The sequence below is a fragment of the Sus scrofa genome, chromosome 9, assembly GCF_054392235.1.
Source record: "Sus scrofa isolate SSC_HxYL_T2T_F1_AM1 chromosome 9, Sscrofa_HxYL_maternal_Yorkshire_Landrace_v2.0, whole genome shotgun sequence".
NCBI classification, from domain to species: Eukaryota; Metazoa; Chordata; class Mammalia; order Artiodactyla; family Suidae; genus Sus; species Sus scrofa.
In genome coordinates this window covers 41,691,117-41,706,126 of record NC_139391.1, presented here as the reverse complement: position 1 = coordinate 41,706,126, position 15,010 = coordinate 41,691,117, and the positions used below count along the sequence as shown (strand labels likewise).

The 15,010-nt window shown below is 53.9% G+C and overlaps 1 protein-coding gene across 1 annotated transcript; it reads right to left on the bottom strand.

Annotated features, from left to right (window-relative positions):
• Positions 1–377: 377 nt before the first annotated feature.
• HTR3A (5-hydroxytryptamine receptor 3A) lies at positions 378–14,330 on the bottom strand. Its single transcript, XM_003357301.5, has 9 exons — positions 14,141–14,330; positions 11,774–11,940; positions 10,612–10,656; positions 7,704–7,813; positions 6,152–6,321; positions 3,686–3,846; positions 2,988–3,198; positions 2,663–2,884; positions 378–1,218 (listed from the first exon to the last, which is right to left on the bottom strand). Exons 1-9 carry the CDS (start codon positions 14,205–14,207, stop codon positions 920–922), a joined length of 1,452 nt encoding a protein of 483 aa, XP_003357349.3. The 5' UTR covers positions 14,208–14,330; the 3' UTR covers positions 378–919.
• Positions 14,331–15,010: the final 680 nt, after the last annotated feature.

Below are 15,010 nucleotides of genomic sequence, written 5' to 3'. Positions count from 1 at the left end.
ACCAAACCAGCTGGTGCTGGCCGTGGTGCTGATGTTCTTGCAGGGAGAAAGCTGGCTCCCAGATTCTCCAAGAGACACGGAGCCCAGGATGCTAATAGGATCCTTCCAGGGGCTCACAGAACCACGCACCCCCACTTTCCACCACTCCACTGCTAAATGTTCAGGCTCCTGACCCTCACACCTTGAATCCCACCTCCTAGTGTTTCTTCTTCAGTACAGCCACTGCTTGGTGCCCTCTTAATTCCTTGGGACAGAAAGCACCAAACATCTGAAGCTATAGATCATTCCCCAACCTCATTTCCACCAGGAACTTTAAACCTCATCTTCCACCCACCCAGCTTCTGCAAATGGTCAAGAAGAGAGATTAGGGCTTCGCTGTATTTTATTACTCCCCCCGCCCCACCCCATGTGATGGGCATTTAGGGAAGTGGCCATAGGTGAAGTGAACAGGGAGACATTAGAATTGGATAAACCTAATGCAGAGTTATCAGGTATACGTGCTAGAGAGCCGATTTACCTTCCATCTAAAAGCAAGGCTGGGGGAGGGAGCAGAATTCTAGAGTGCCATTTCAAGGAAGTGCTGCTGGGGAAACTGAGGCTTGACGCTTAGACAGAGTGACATCAGGGCATGCATGGGTTTGTCGTGATCTAAGATAGCAAATTTTAAAGCTATAATGGGCAGAGAGGGGAGCGGAGGAGGGTGTTAGGGTCCTAAATACCAAATTAGGAGGAGAAGAGTTAAGGCCTTAGATTGGGGGTGCTGAGATACATTGGCACGGGGAACAAGCGTGGAACTGTACATGCGTCTTGAGAACGCCCCTGGCATCCCCTGGGATGGGGAAATTTCCCCTGGGCCCTAAAATGCCCCCATCCCCTCCTAACCAGCATCATTACCCGCCCCTGACTGGACTGTACCCACTCAGGAATACTGCCAGATGGACCAGAGAGTGACCAGGGTGACGCTGTAGGCCAGCACAGCCAGCAGGTAGATTCGGAAGAGCAGCCTGTCCAGCACGGAGCCCACGCGCAGCCAGTCCCGGGCCACCTCTCGGCTCTCCTCCCGCTTTTCCAGGAAGTGCCGGATGGAGGTCAGCTCCTGCAGCAGCCCGCGCACTGCCAGGGAGGCCTCCCGCGGCGGCGGGGGAGGGCTGCCTCTTCCCCTCGGGGTCTTCTCCAAGTCTCGGGGTCCCCCCACATGGCTGCAGTGGTTTCCCACGTCTGGAAGAAGAGCAGAACACTGGCAAAGAGGGAGGCCCAGCAGGATTGCCTGAACACGGACCCTCATGTTCCTGTGGCCTCAGACATTTTCATGATGTACAATTTCAGACCAGAAGAGTATAGAGAATAACTTCTGTGTGTGGGGACCCGCCGTTCAACTTAAGCAACTGAAGAAAGCCAACAGAGTGGAAGAGCCCTGTATGCCCTCCTTAGCCACAGCCTTCGTCCCTTCCCAAGATCATGAATTTGATGTTGATCCTTCCCATGTGTTTTTCTTAACCCACGGGCTTTCCCCAGCAGTTGGATAGCCATTATTTCACTTGAGCCTTGCAGCAGCCCCAGCGAGAGGCAGGGGAAGAGGGAGAGGCAGAGGCAGATCGATTAGTATCTTCATATAAAGATGCTAGAGCTCGGAGAGGCTAAGTGACGACACAGCTGGAGCATCATTTAATGGCGAGGCCACCCAGGCCTCGGCATCTGGACTCCAAACCCACTGCTCTGTCCACCACGTCATGTTGCCTCACTGCCCTCCTCTCCATGACTTCGAGTCCTTCTGGAGCAGAAAATACACCCTCAGATCACTACCTTCACTAGGTGAGCAGAGGAATTAAGTATTAGGCTGATGCATGAGCTCACTGGCTTGTGATGAGATGGTGTTAGATCAAACAAACATCTGTAAAAGGCCTGGCCCTAGCCAGGAGGGAGAAGGTGGAGGGTTTAAAATACCAGCTTAGCATCAGATGGGCCTGGGTTTAAGTTGGTTTCACCAGGTCCTGGCTCTGTGACACAGGGCAAGCTCTTTGGCTTCTCTACGCTTCTGTTGGCTCGTTTGAAACTGAGACTGAGAATCCTATTGGGTAGCCATGAGAATCACCTGTGAGAATGCACAGCAAATGCTTTGCACACACCTGGTAAAGCACTGCAGACATAAACCAGCAAACCAACCATCACCACCAACAACGATGACATGTTCCTCAGGGGCAAGAGGACTTTTGTGTCCCTCAGTGCCTCGTAGGGGTTTGAAATTCCAAAGGGTCTGGTCTCTGGCCAATTGTAATGATTCTAGGATGCCGGTGGTGGCGTGAAGCATGTGAAGCTAGTTGTCCCATAAATGCCTGAGGGGCATCCATTTGACCCACCTTGGGGTCCATCTCTGAAGAGGCCACCTCAGTGCAGAGGTCTCAGCTCCCGACATGCTCAGCTCTGGGATTCCTGCCCCTCTCTGTCCCACCCAGGCGGATGAGCAGATGCAAAGGTGAGAAATGGGTCTGACTGATGCCTTTGGCTGAAGTGTATGGTGGGCGCTCGGTGCAGGATGGTACCCAGTTCCCCGGCCCCGGCCAGGCTCCCTGGCCCAGCACGCTCTCCATGGACTCTTCACCTCGTCCCCACACCCAGGCCAGACGGGCCCCTCCATGTGGGACTCTCCCGCTCCCTCTCTCACCTGAGCAGTCATCGGTCTTGGTGGCTTGGGAGGTGGCTGGGGGCCTCCGAGAGGTCGACTGCTCCCCTAAGCAGAGGAGCAGGGCGACCCTCTCGAGGACCAGGTGCCGCAGCCAGGCGGGCACGGGCTGCTGCAGGTCCTGCTTGTGCACCAGCCGCACGATGAAGATGGTCTCGGCCAAGCTGATCACCAGAAGGGCCATGCACACGACGAAGTAGACACCTGTGCACCCCGGGCGGGGCGGGAGTGGGGGACACATAGCCGGTAGGAGAGGACCGTTCCCCGGTTCCTTGGCCGCACTGAGCTCTCCGGGAGCGGGCCTTACCGATGAGAGGCGTGCCGATGGCCGTGGCCGGCAGCGTGTCTGACACGATGATCAGGAAGACCGAGTAGCCCAGGAGGAGCGTGATCTTAAAGGAGACCCTCTCCCCACTGTCCGGGGGGAGGTAGAAGCCAACGATGTCCATGACCATGAGGAAGATGCTGGGCAGCAGCAGGCTGACCGCGTAAAATAGGGGCCGCCGGCGGATGACCACCTGGGATGGAGAGAGGAGCTCTCGGGGAGCCTGGGACAGCGGGCCCTGCACCCAGGAACCACCTCCCCTTCCCAGACCCCTTGCTTCCTGGAGCCTTCAGCCTGGATTGCTCCGAGAAGGAAATGGACAGACCCCCATCTTCTGCCTCTGGGTCCAGGCTTGTGGCTGTTCAGGAAAAGCAGGGGACTATTCAGTTGCATTTTCCCATCTATTTCCTTGAGGTTCCAGGGAATGAGGGTGATCCTGGAAAAGTACTATGGAGGTTCTCCCCAAATGCCTCCTTTCTTTTGGCCACACCCACAGCATGTGGAAGTTCCCCAGCCAGGGATCGAACGTGCGCCGTAGCAGCCACTCAAGCCAAAGAAGTGACAACACCAGACCCTTAACCTACTAGGCCACCAGGGAACTCCCCCCATATGCCTCCTTAAGTCTACTCAGGGGGGCTTTATTTGCCGTTTCACCCACATCCGCTGCCTGTCCCACTCACGTAGAACTTCATCTCTGCGTAAGAGCTGCTGCTTTCTATACTGAACTCCTGAAACTGGGTCAGCACCCCCAGGAGCTCCCACTCGCCCTGGTTCATGAAAACACTCCTGTCGAACTTCACATTTTCCGGCAGGCGCAACAGCGAGATGTTGATGTCCTGGACTGAGAGAGGAGAAACCAAGCAGCTCCAGGGTCGAGGCCAGGAGGGTGCCGGCCCCTGTGATGGCAAGCCAGCACCCACGTGGTGCAGCTCAAGTCCCAGCTCTCAGTCTTCAGCTCAGTGTCCTCAGCTATGGGCTGAGGTATAGCGTACCCTCTACCTGTCTGTGCAGCGGGGCTGCAGCGAGGGAGGAGAAGTCTTGGGAGACACATAGCAAATTGCAAAGAACCAGGCAAACCAGAGGCTCCCTCCCCTCTGTCTGTCTGTCTGGTCTGTCTCTCTCTCTCATACATACACACACACACACACACACACACACACACACACACACACATACACACACCCCTTCAAGCACCCTTCTAGGGTTTCCTGTTAGAATTTCTCATTTAGGCAATGAGCGAGCATCAGCTTTCTTCACCTTTGCCTAGAGAGAGCTGCCTGTCTTTAAAGGTGATTTAGGAAAATAAGCAAAATCCTCACTTAGAGGGCAGCAGTCATACTGCTGGATGTGTGCTAGAGAAACAGAAATACATGTGCGCAGAAGGACAGGACTAGCCATTGCAGCAAAATGTTGAGAAAGATGTAAATGACCATCTATCACGAAAAAGCTTCATAAAGTATTATGCAATCCAAATCATCAGCTATTCTACAGCAGTCAAAATTCATGAGCAAGAGCACCTGCACTCGCTATGGAAAATGTCCAAGACCTGTTGTTGAGTCAAAAACCTCAGGTGCCTGTATGTAACAGAGCATGAAATCTATTACATTTATGTAAAATAAAGCCCTGCACTCTCCAAAGATGCTTATACATGTGCATATATGAAAAGAATAGAGAAGGATCTGGAGGAATCCAGATCTTGGAAGAATTACATGGTTTACACTGATAAAAATTAAATCTTAATGTGTGAATTTGTTGCTAAGAGTTTGGGATTGAGAGTAGAAGTCAAAGGTCAAAGATTATCTCTAATCATGGGTTTTGTTCAAGAGAGTTACATATTACCTTTGTCATTTATAGTATTCAATAAAGTCAGGATAGAACTGGAGGATGCCTGGAGTTCCCACTGTGGCACAGTGGGCTAAGAATCTGACCACAGGGGCATGGGTTCAATCCCCAGCTTGGGGCAATAGGTTAAAACATCCTCTGTTGCTGTAGCTGTGGCTTGAATTTAATCACTGGCCTGTGGATTTCCATATGCCGTGGATGTGGCCATTAAAAAAAAAAAGAACTGGAGGATGCTTTTTTGCAGGAGAGAGAGGCTCAATTCACTAGATCTTGGGCCTCAGAGGGCACCTAGCATTTGTCCACTCCATAAAAGTTTACCGAGCATCCTCCTTTGTGCCAGGCACTGCCCTGAGGATCTAACAGTAGCCAGAAATTATGTCACTGCTCTTTCTAAGTTTCTATCTGGCGATGGAGAAGTACACATTGAACAAGTCCTTACAAGTGAATGGAAGTGGGGTGGAAACGGGAGGCTATAAAGCTGGGCAATGGGGATGCTCGTCTGGGGAAGGAGAGGGAGTTTCCCTGAGGACCTGATAGGGATGCTGTGATCAGCAGTGAGTAGAGGAGTCCACCAAGCTAGGTGTCAGGGGACAGGAAGAGGAAAGGGAGAGGGAGAGGAGGGTGAGGTGCCCTAGGAGAGGAAATGGCCTATGAGTAGGGAAAGAACAAGCGGCTCTGGGGCCCATAAAGGTGAGCAGCAGGTCTGGGGAACCTGTACCAGGTGAGGCCCGGGTGGGGGCCGTGGGAGGGGCCAGACTTTGCAGGGGCCTGTCAGCCAGGTAAGGTTTGGACTGTGTCTCAGGAGCTCTGGGAAGCCATTGAGGGTTTTAAATAGAGAGGGACCTGATCAGATTTGCATTTTAATAAGGCCTCCTTGGCTGCTTTGAGGAGTGTGAATTGGTGGAGGGAGGCTTTGAGAATGAATGGGGGGTGGGGACCAGCTAGGAGGCTACTGCAGCAGCCTGGGCAGGACATGAGGGTGCCTGGCATGGGGGGCAGGGGCCATGGGTGGAGAAGGGGGCAAATCTGCAAGACAATTAGTGCCAGATGCTATTTGGGATATTGGGAAAGAGTTGTCTCTGACTCGCTTGACACTGTCTCATTCAACCCTTAGGACAACTTAGGGAGGTGACAAGGGCACCTCCCTCTGGAGGGTGAGGAAACAGAGGCTCAGCAGGACTAACCAATGAGCGGTGAGTGAGCTGGAGGGAGACTGCACGTGCCCTAGCGTGGGCCCCTCTCGCAGGCATCCCCAAGGGGGCCCCTCAGCCTGTGCCCCCACTTCCCAAAGCCCACAGACTCACTGGTGTGCAGCCAGCTGGTGAAGGTCAGTGAGCAGTTCTGTACGTCGAAGGGGAAGTTGTAGATGTCGAGGCTGCAGGCGGTCACCACCTGGAGGGGCTTGTAGTTCTGGACCTCACCGTGGTGCCGGACATACACGTACGGGATATTGGGAGACTTCCCCACGTCCACACTGGCCGGGGAAGAGGGGTCACTTTGGGGCTCAAGAAGCAGGTCAAGGCCTGGGGGTCTGAAGGTTTCTGAGCAACTCGGCAGGGAAGAAACGCAGGGAGGGTCTAGGCAGCAGGACAACCTGGCAGCTTTTTCTGGCCTCCAGTTTTCCAAGCTTCTTATCTATCTTAAGCATCATTACCTGCCATTGCCAAGGCCACATTCCAAGCAGGAAAGGGCTTTTCTCCTTTATTCCCCTGGCAACCTAGCTGCAAAAGGCAGGCCAGGAGTCCATGGACTTCAAAGCCATGTGCTGTAAGGAGAAGGCCCAGCTGTCCCCACCTGCCACCCATTCGGGCTGGGCAGTGCTCAGCTCCCTGGATTGTCAGCCTGGTAGCAACAGGCAGCCTTGGTAGGAGAGCAGAACCCTGGGCTCCATCCCTAGAAGTCCTGTGAAATGAGGACAATCATTTCTGGGAGGAAAAGGAACTAGAGAAATCATCACGAGAAATCAGGGCAAGGCAGTGAAGTCCTGCGAGATTTCATCCCATTCTCTCGGCTGACCCCAGGCTGGGCTCTCCCATGGGACCACAGTGGCTGGGAGCTGGGTTCTGAGCCTGCGGCCTTCTGTGGCATCAGGCTGAGAGATGAGAGGTCAAGAGCAAGGCTCCTTCACTGTTTAAACTGGAGATCCAGCTGGGAACTGGGATTCCTCAACCCCTCCAGCCTGAGCTATGCAGGGCGTGGGGCTCTGGGTCAGCTGTCTCCCCGAATAACAACGTGAGTGCCCCCACCTCCGGAGTTGGGTGATGTGGGGCAATTGACTCCCACCCCACCTTCTCCTTCCACCCATCTCCCCAGCCATCTTCCCAGCCCTTGGATTCAGAAGCCCAGGCAGTGGAGCTTGAAGGCTGGGGGGAAGGGATGTTGGCTGCTGGGGATAAAGGCTGCGGGCACCTACTTCATATTAGGGGTGCAATTTGTGGCCAGTTAGGCACACACGTGACTTAAAAGTTTGAGCGTCTCCCGATCCCAAATCTCCTCCGTGACCAGGAGCGAAAACCACCGCTGGCACGTCATTCCTTTCAGTAACATTACTGCCCGTTTTAAAAACGCAGCTGTCCCTCATTAGACTATTATAACTCAGTGTGGATTCATTCGCTGGCCTCCTTTCCCCTGGAAGGGGGCTCTTGGATAGAGAAGTGCAGTTTCAACATAGAAAAAGAGGCGTTTTAAAAAAGAAAGGAGAGGGAGACAGGCAAAGGGGAATTGGGGCCCAAGCCGACTTTACCTATAGCTCTGTAGGTCTGAGGGGACATCTCAAATGCAACAGCAGGGATTTGTCACCCGCCCCCTCCCCTCCCCAGTCCCCGTGCCCCCTGGCTGCCAGGTCACAGGACTCACAACTCGTTGATGAGGATGTCCGGGACCCAGATGCTGTCTGTGGGGAGGGACAACTTGGTGATGTTGTCAAAGTCCTCAGGGTTCCACTGGAGAAACTCATCGGTCCAGTACTAGGGCAGGAGCAGCAACAGTCACAGGCAACCCTGTCCGTCTCAGAGGCGGTTGTCCTCAACTCAGGCCAACTTCAGCACTCAGAGCCCAGGCAACAGGTGGGCATTTTCTTAGGTGAATCTGGCTATCAGTGGTACCCAGACCACTAAGTGGTACCTAAGAGTCCCCCACCTCTGTACCCACACACCCCTACATGTGAACGCAACATGGACACAGCCTCTCTGCAGGAAGGCATTCAGTCACTTCTAATGTTGCAGATCTGTCAGCCACCAACTCAGGGCTCTTAGACAAACAGCTTCTCCCCCCCACCCCCCTTATTAAGCCTGCACCTGCAGCACAGGGAAGTTCCCAGGCTAGGGGTTGAATCAGAGCTATAGCTGCCAGCCTACACCACAGCCACAGCAATGTGGGATCAGAGCCACGTCTGCAACCTACACCATAGCTTACAGCAACGTCAGCTCCTTAACCACAGAGATCGAACCTGCATTCTCATGGATACTCTGTCAGGTTCTTAATCCAGTGAGCCACAGTGGGAACTCCACAGATAGCTTCTTGAGTCTTGATCTGCACATATGTAAGTGGGGAGAACAGCTGCCCCTCGTAGGGCAGAGATGGTTATTGCTAAATTTTGATCAATGCTTCCTCCATTATCCTGCCAGAATAACTGAACTAAAATGTAAATTTCTTTTTTGTTTTGCTTTTTAGGGTTGAACCTGCAGCACATGGAGGTTCCCAGACTAGGGGTCAAATCAGAGCTGCAGCTGAGGTCTACACCACAGTCACAGCAACGTCTGATCTGAGCTGTATCTGTGACCTATGCTGCAACTTGCGGCAGCACTGGATACTTAAGCCACTGATCTAGGCCAGGGATGGATCAAACCCGCATCCTTGCAGACACGGTGTTGGGTTCTTAACCTGCTGAGCCACAACAGGAACTCCTAAAATGTAAATTTCATCATGTCATGCCTTGGTTACAATTCTTCCGTGGCGCCCCATTCCCATTAGGATAACGTTAAACCTTACAGGTCACAAAGCCTCATAATCCTGCCTCCGCCCAGCTGTCTAGCCTCATTTTCTTGCCGTGGCACTCTGCGGAGAGTGCCTGCCAGCCACGTGGAATTCAACCTTGTCTGAAACCTCTATGCTGCTGCCGACCCTTCTCCCTCCCCATCCTGCGATCCTCTCTTCTACGTGAGTCTTCCTCACCCCTCCGGACTTAACCAAGACACCTGTCTGTTTCCTTCTCCAGGAAACTCTCATGACCCCCACCTCCCAGGCTGGGCCTTGTGCCTCCTCTGTGCCCTCACAGGGTGCACCTTGTTCACGTGTCTGTGGTCTCCACTGGTCTGTGAGCTCACTGTGGGCAGGGCCTGCATCTACTTGGTGTCTCTAATCCCAGTCCCTTAGGGCAGCTGCTGGTACACAGTTGACTGGCATCCCCTCATTGCTGGGGCAGACAAGTGACCCTAGAGATCCACAAGGGGGACTTAGGTCAGATGCCTAGGGAAAGGAGCCCTAGGCTGCCCATTCCTTTTTCTTTATGTATTGGGAGGGGTATGCCCAGAGCATTTGAAAGTTCCTGGGCCAAGGATCAAACTTGCACCACAGCAGTGATAGCAGTGACAGTACTGGATCCTTAACCCACTGAGCCACCAGGGAACGCCTGGTCTTGCCTATTCTTGCTGGGTTCCCTCCCTTGAGGCAGACGCGCTCTGTATGAAGGGATCTGTCTAAGGCAGAAAGGGAGCAGCGTGTCAGGAATCAGAAGTGATTGGGCTTCTTCCTCCACCCTCGCCGTGCCCCGTAAGCTGGTGGTGGCAGTGGGATGTACCCGTGAGGAGCGGGGAGAGATTTAACAGAGACCCCCAGGGCCAGGTGGGTCCCCAGAGCCTCCCTGGAGTTTGACTTCTAGGACCTGTCCCCCACCTTCTGCCACCCTCTCTTTAGCCACCTTGGTGACCCCTGCTGCTCTGCCATCTCCCCCAGAGTCTCAGGGGCTGCCAGAGCAGGACCAGCCTGTGGACTGCAGCCTCACTGGCCAGCTCCAAGCCAGAAATGCTGCCAAGACCTTGGAGTCCTCTGCATACCAGTGCCTGGGCGATGCCCATCGGAAGCTGGAAGGGTGGGGACGTGGCTGAGGATGGGAAGACTGAGTGGATAGAATTGTCCTGTTTCAATCACCCAATTTGGTTGTTGTCCAATTTGGCCTCATAAAAGGAAGAACTTTCTAGCAATTAGAATGCTTTGAAAGTGGCTGCCTTCTGAGCTTGCTGGCACCAAGTTTTTGTTTGATCAACAGAGGAAGGACCAGCACTTGTTTAAGATGCTATGAAAAAGCCTCAGAGGAGTTCCCATTGTGGCTCGGGGGTTAAGAACCCAGCTAGTATCCATGAGGATACCGGTTAGATCCCTGGCCTCGCTCAGTGGGTTTAGGATCTGGCACTGCCATGAGCTGTGGTGTAGGTCACAGATGCAGCTTGGATCCTGTGTTGCTACAGCTCCAATTCAACCCCTAGCCTGGGAACTTCCATACGCCATGGGTGCAGTTGTAAAAAGAAGAAGGAAAAAAAAAGTCTCAGAAGCCAGACTGGGGGTTGAAGGATTTCTCCTCCACTGGTCCTTAAGCTGCCTTCATTCCCAGTCCTGAGGCTAGAGGAGGCCAGAGCCAGGAGACCCCAGATCTCGCGAGTTTGCCTCTCACCCCTCCTTTCCCCTCCCCTCCCCAAGGCCTCTGAGATTCCTGACTCCTCGGAGATGGAATCTTCCCAGGGTGGTGGGTGGGTTCTGATCGGCTCACCTGCCGGTACCAGATGTAGGTGGTCAGGACCTGGTTCTTCTCATCCTGTGGAAGGAACGAGAGCACAGCACAGGTGGGTCTACGGGCTGGGGGCCCACCTTGCAGATACCAGCCCCAGCAGGAGCTACTGCTGTGTCCCTGTTCGCTTGCAAAGTGAGAGGGAGGAAATGGGGTGGAGAAAAGGGGTCAGCCAGGAAAAGCTGATCTTTTACTAGGACACACCTAGAAAGAAGTTCAGTGATTTCCTTGGACATTATACATGTATATGTACATACACACACAGAGCTGTGTGTGTGTGTGTGTGTGTGTGTGTGTATACAACTGTAAGTGTGTGTATATATATATCTTCCTTTATGTTGTATATATTTTACATATACATATATAATAGTAAACTAGAAGATAATACAAGCCATATATAACAAAATCATATCGATGTAATCTGTATGTTTATGTATGTATGGGTAGATGTATATATAGATATACATATAAACACCTCTGTATCGATATACATATGTTTATCTACACATCTATAGCTATCTTCTGCCCTAGTATGAAGTCAAGCTGTACAAAACCACACAGAGTAGAAAATTCATCACTCCCCTCCCTTCCATCCAATTCCCAGTTTCCCTTCCTGAAAGAGCCACACTGACTGCAGTAGAGATGTTGACATCGGTTCCGCCTACCCTGCCCCAAGATAGCGCCCCTGTCTCTGCAGTCACCCCCTTGTTTACCTCTGCCCCATGTCGGACCGCCTCTGCTGGGCAGTACCCCCCACCCTAGTTCAGTAATAGATAATTGACTTATTTCTGATTAACTCTTCAACAATGATTTCGTGACCCCCACCATGTACCAGGGACACAAGGAAGACAGCAGGGGCCCAGATGACAGGACGCTGTGAACCGCCACACACAGGGGGTACAGGGTGTGAGGGACCCCAAGTGGTAAGTGACCCGCTGGCTGTGACCTCCTGGGATGCAGGAGAGGCAGCCACACAAATGACCCCAGTTTTCTGGCTCGGGCAGCTGTCCTAAGCTGTGATGTCAGAGCACAGGTCCTGGGGGCACCTGAATGCCCACTGTGCTGCCCGGGGGTGACTTGGTCTCACATGGTCTCCCACCCAAAAGGTCCACCTCTGAGCCGGGTGATGGGGCCAGGCGCTCACCACGCTGAGGATGGCGTAGACGATGACATCAATGGACACGGTGGTCGGCGTCCTCCAGTCCCGCACTGGCCGGACGCCCTTCTTGTAATTGGCCAGGAGGTGGTTGGACAGCCTCAGCATAGCAGGCCTGGATGTGTTCCTGGCCTGGGGGTCCCCCCTGTGCATGACTGGGAAGGAGAGTGGTTCAAATCGGACAGCAGAGCCTAGTTGCCCCAGTTCTCTGGCCCTGATGTCAAAGCTAGTAAAAGAGACGGGTCCCCACCACTCCCAGATGCCCCCACAGACAGGCACTGCCATCACTAGAGCATTCAGTCAGCAGTGATTCCTGCCAAGATCCAGCAGTACTGTCTCTTAAGGGCAACCTAGGCACCCATTTACATGAGAAGGGAAGCTGGGCTCTAAGAGCAGGTGGAAGACAGGTGAGGTCTTAAGTAGGCCAAGGTCTGAGAGAGGTTCGGCCCTGGATGTGGGGCTCTGGGAGCTAAAGGGACATTGACCCCAGGGTGTGATACGAGAAGGCAGAGGCCACAAGAAAGTATGGCCCCAAGTGCATGGTGTCTAAGCCCAATGGTCTGCTGAGGGTTAGCCCAGCCAAGGCCAGATCACAGCATCTGTGCTGCTCTTGGCGCCCTTGACCCCAGCCCGCAACTGACAGAGAGAGAGGGTGGGCATCCAGGGAAAATGCACTTTTCCTGTTGGGACACCCGCCCACCCCCAGAAGATCCCTACCCCTCACCCTAACTCCTGGGGGGAGCGAGGGGGAGGGCTGTCAAGCCTCCTTCTTAGGGCAGCAATACGGGGCCACGGGCTGGGGTTCGGAAGAGGGCCAGGGGGAGGGAGCGAGAGAAACCAAACTGTTCCCAGAACAGGAGGCCTGCAAGGATGAAAGAGCGACGGCACACCCCAACCCTAGGTCCTATGGGAGTTCACCGGCGCCTCACTCGTCCCTCTGGGAAAGGGCAGAAGCCCTTCTGGAAGGGTGCCAGAAATACCAAGGTGAGAGACAGGGTGGGGAGGAGGGCGGGGGACAGGCTGCCAGGCCATGCGGGGCTGCAGGGTGAGACCAGGTCCTTCACAGGCCAGGGGCCCCGGGTCCAGCTGCCTCTTCTCCCATCCTGTCTATCGTGCATGAACCTGCACAGCAAGTGGGTCCTGAAGATCCCCTTCCTGCCTCCCACCCACTGGTCCTTCAGAAACCTGCAGCTTCCCTCAGGAAGACGGAGAAGAGCAGAGAGAGAGAGGAAGATGAGAGGGCGTTTACTGAGTGTCTCTTCTGGAAAAATATCAATGAACATATTGCTTGTTTTGGTCTTAGCAGAGCCCACAGGGGAGGCTGTCACAATAGCCCATTTTACAGAAAAGGATCCCCAAGGCTCAGAAAGCTGAGTAGCCTGCCCGGCAAGGGGAGGAACTGAGATTCAAACCTGGGTCCCTGTGTGTCTTCCCTGCACTGGCAACAGCCCACATGCTATTATCTCGGACTCTGACCAGTTTGGAGAGAACCAGTCTGGGTCCCTGAAGCCTCAGAGCAAAGGGCGGTGCTGGAAGGGACAGGGTGCCTCCTTAGCCAAGGACGCCCCTGACCACAGTCAGAACCTGCAGCCCGCCCTGCAAATGACAGCTCAGGGGGAGGAAAACCACCACCATGCCCATAAGCCCCTCAGATCTGTCCCATTCAGCACATCCTAACGAGCTTCAGCTCAGCTCTGGATAGAAAACCTGCCCAAATGGGGAAGGAATATTCTCTGCAGCAAAAGGAAAGGCATCCTTTTGTGCTGAAAACACCCGGTGTCCAGGGAGGAGAGAAGGGATCGGTGGGGGGAATGCAGAGAGAAGTTTGGTGTTGGAGTTTGGCCCCGAGTGGGAACTTTCGAAGGCAAAGGCCTGGAGAACCCGTGCAATTAAAGCAGGGAAGCTGGGGAAAGATGATGCTGTTAGTTCGGGTCTCTGCTCTACTGCTAGTGTGCTGTGTGACCCGGAGTGAATTCCTCACCTCTCTGGACCACAGCATTTCCATTTGTACAAGAAAGGGTGGACCACATGAGCTCAGAGTTTCCATGCACAGCTGCCATTTGATGGGTTTGGGGGCAGGGCAAAGAGGAGAGGAACCCCTGTCCTGGCCAGCCCCGGCTAAGCATTTCTCGAACCCCTTTGCAAGCCCTGCTCACTTGGCGCTCAGCTCAACATCCCCAACTTTCTAGCTGGACCCCTTAAAATTCCCTCATGCTCAGAAGTGCTAAGATTCCTGGCTCTCCTGTAGCCTCACCCACTCCAAAACCCTCCTTCCCTCAACTTTTGGAGGAACTGGGCATCTCCTACCACACAGCTGCCAGCCAGGTCCTGCGTGCTTTCCCACGGTCTCCTTACCTTCTCCCTGTGCCAAGAACATGGGCAGAAGCAAGGCAAGCAGCGCCTGCCTCACCCACAGCAGCATGGCGAGACTCCTGCGGCGCTGGCTGCCTCCGAGTGGACTTCAGGGTGAGCTCGGCAGAGGAGCAGCCTACCCACGCTCTGCCAGCCTGATGTCCCAGCCAGCCTGCTTCTCCCGGCTGGCTGCTCCGGCACCTTCTGTGGCTGCAGCCTCACACTGCCTGGGCCACTAGGGCTGGGAAGCTGCCAAGTTTTCTTGCAATCAATCCTTCTGCAGGATCAGGTTTCAGGGTGGGAGGGCAAAGGAGGGAGCCAGTGAGAGGGGAGCCCTCCAGGCTGATGTCATGGGGCTCAGACCACCCATTCAGCCAGGTGGCCAGGCCAGGTTCCCCAAGGAATAACTTGGGGACAGGGGGCTGCAGGAGCTCCTGGAGCAAGGATGCAGTCTGTGGGCTGGAGGTGCTCCTGGCTGCTGCTTTCATTTATGTCCTTGAGCAGCTGTGGGCTGTGGCAGGATGGGGTGGGGGCAGAGAAGCTGGAGGGCCATCCTCTTATTCCACAGGTGACACAGTGCCCCTAGCCAAGCTGGTGACAAGGTGTCTCTGCAGTGAGAGGAAGAAGACCTGGGGTCATCATATGTCTGCCTATATTTTCATATTTAAATATTCAAGTAGTCTTATTAATGTATAAATACTATTTAATTTAATTTTTTTAATTAAAAAAATGTTTTGGGCCACACTGGAGTCATGCAGAAGTTCCCAGGCCAGGGATCAAACCCAAGCCACAGCAGTGACAACATCGAGTCCTCAACCACTAGGCCACCAGGGAACTCCTGCATATATACATTTATAAAACTATATAATATAC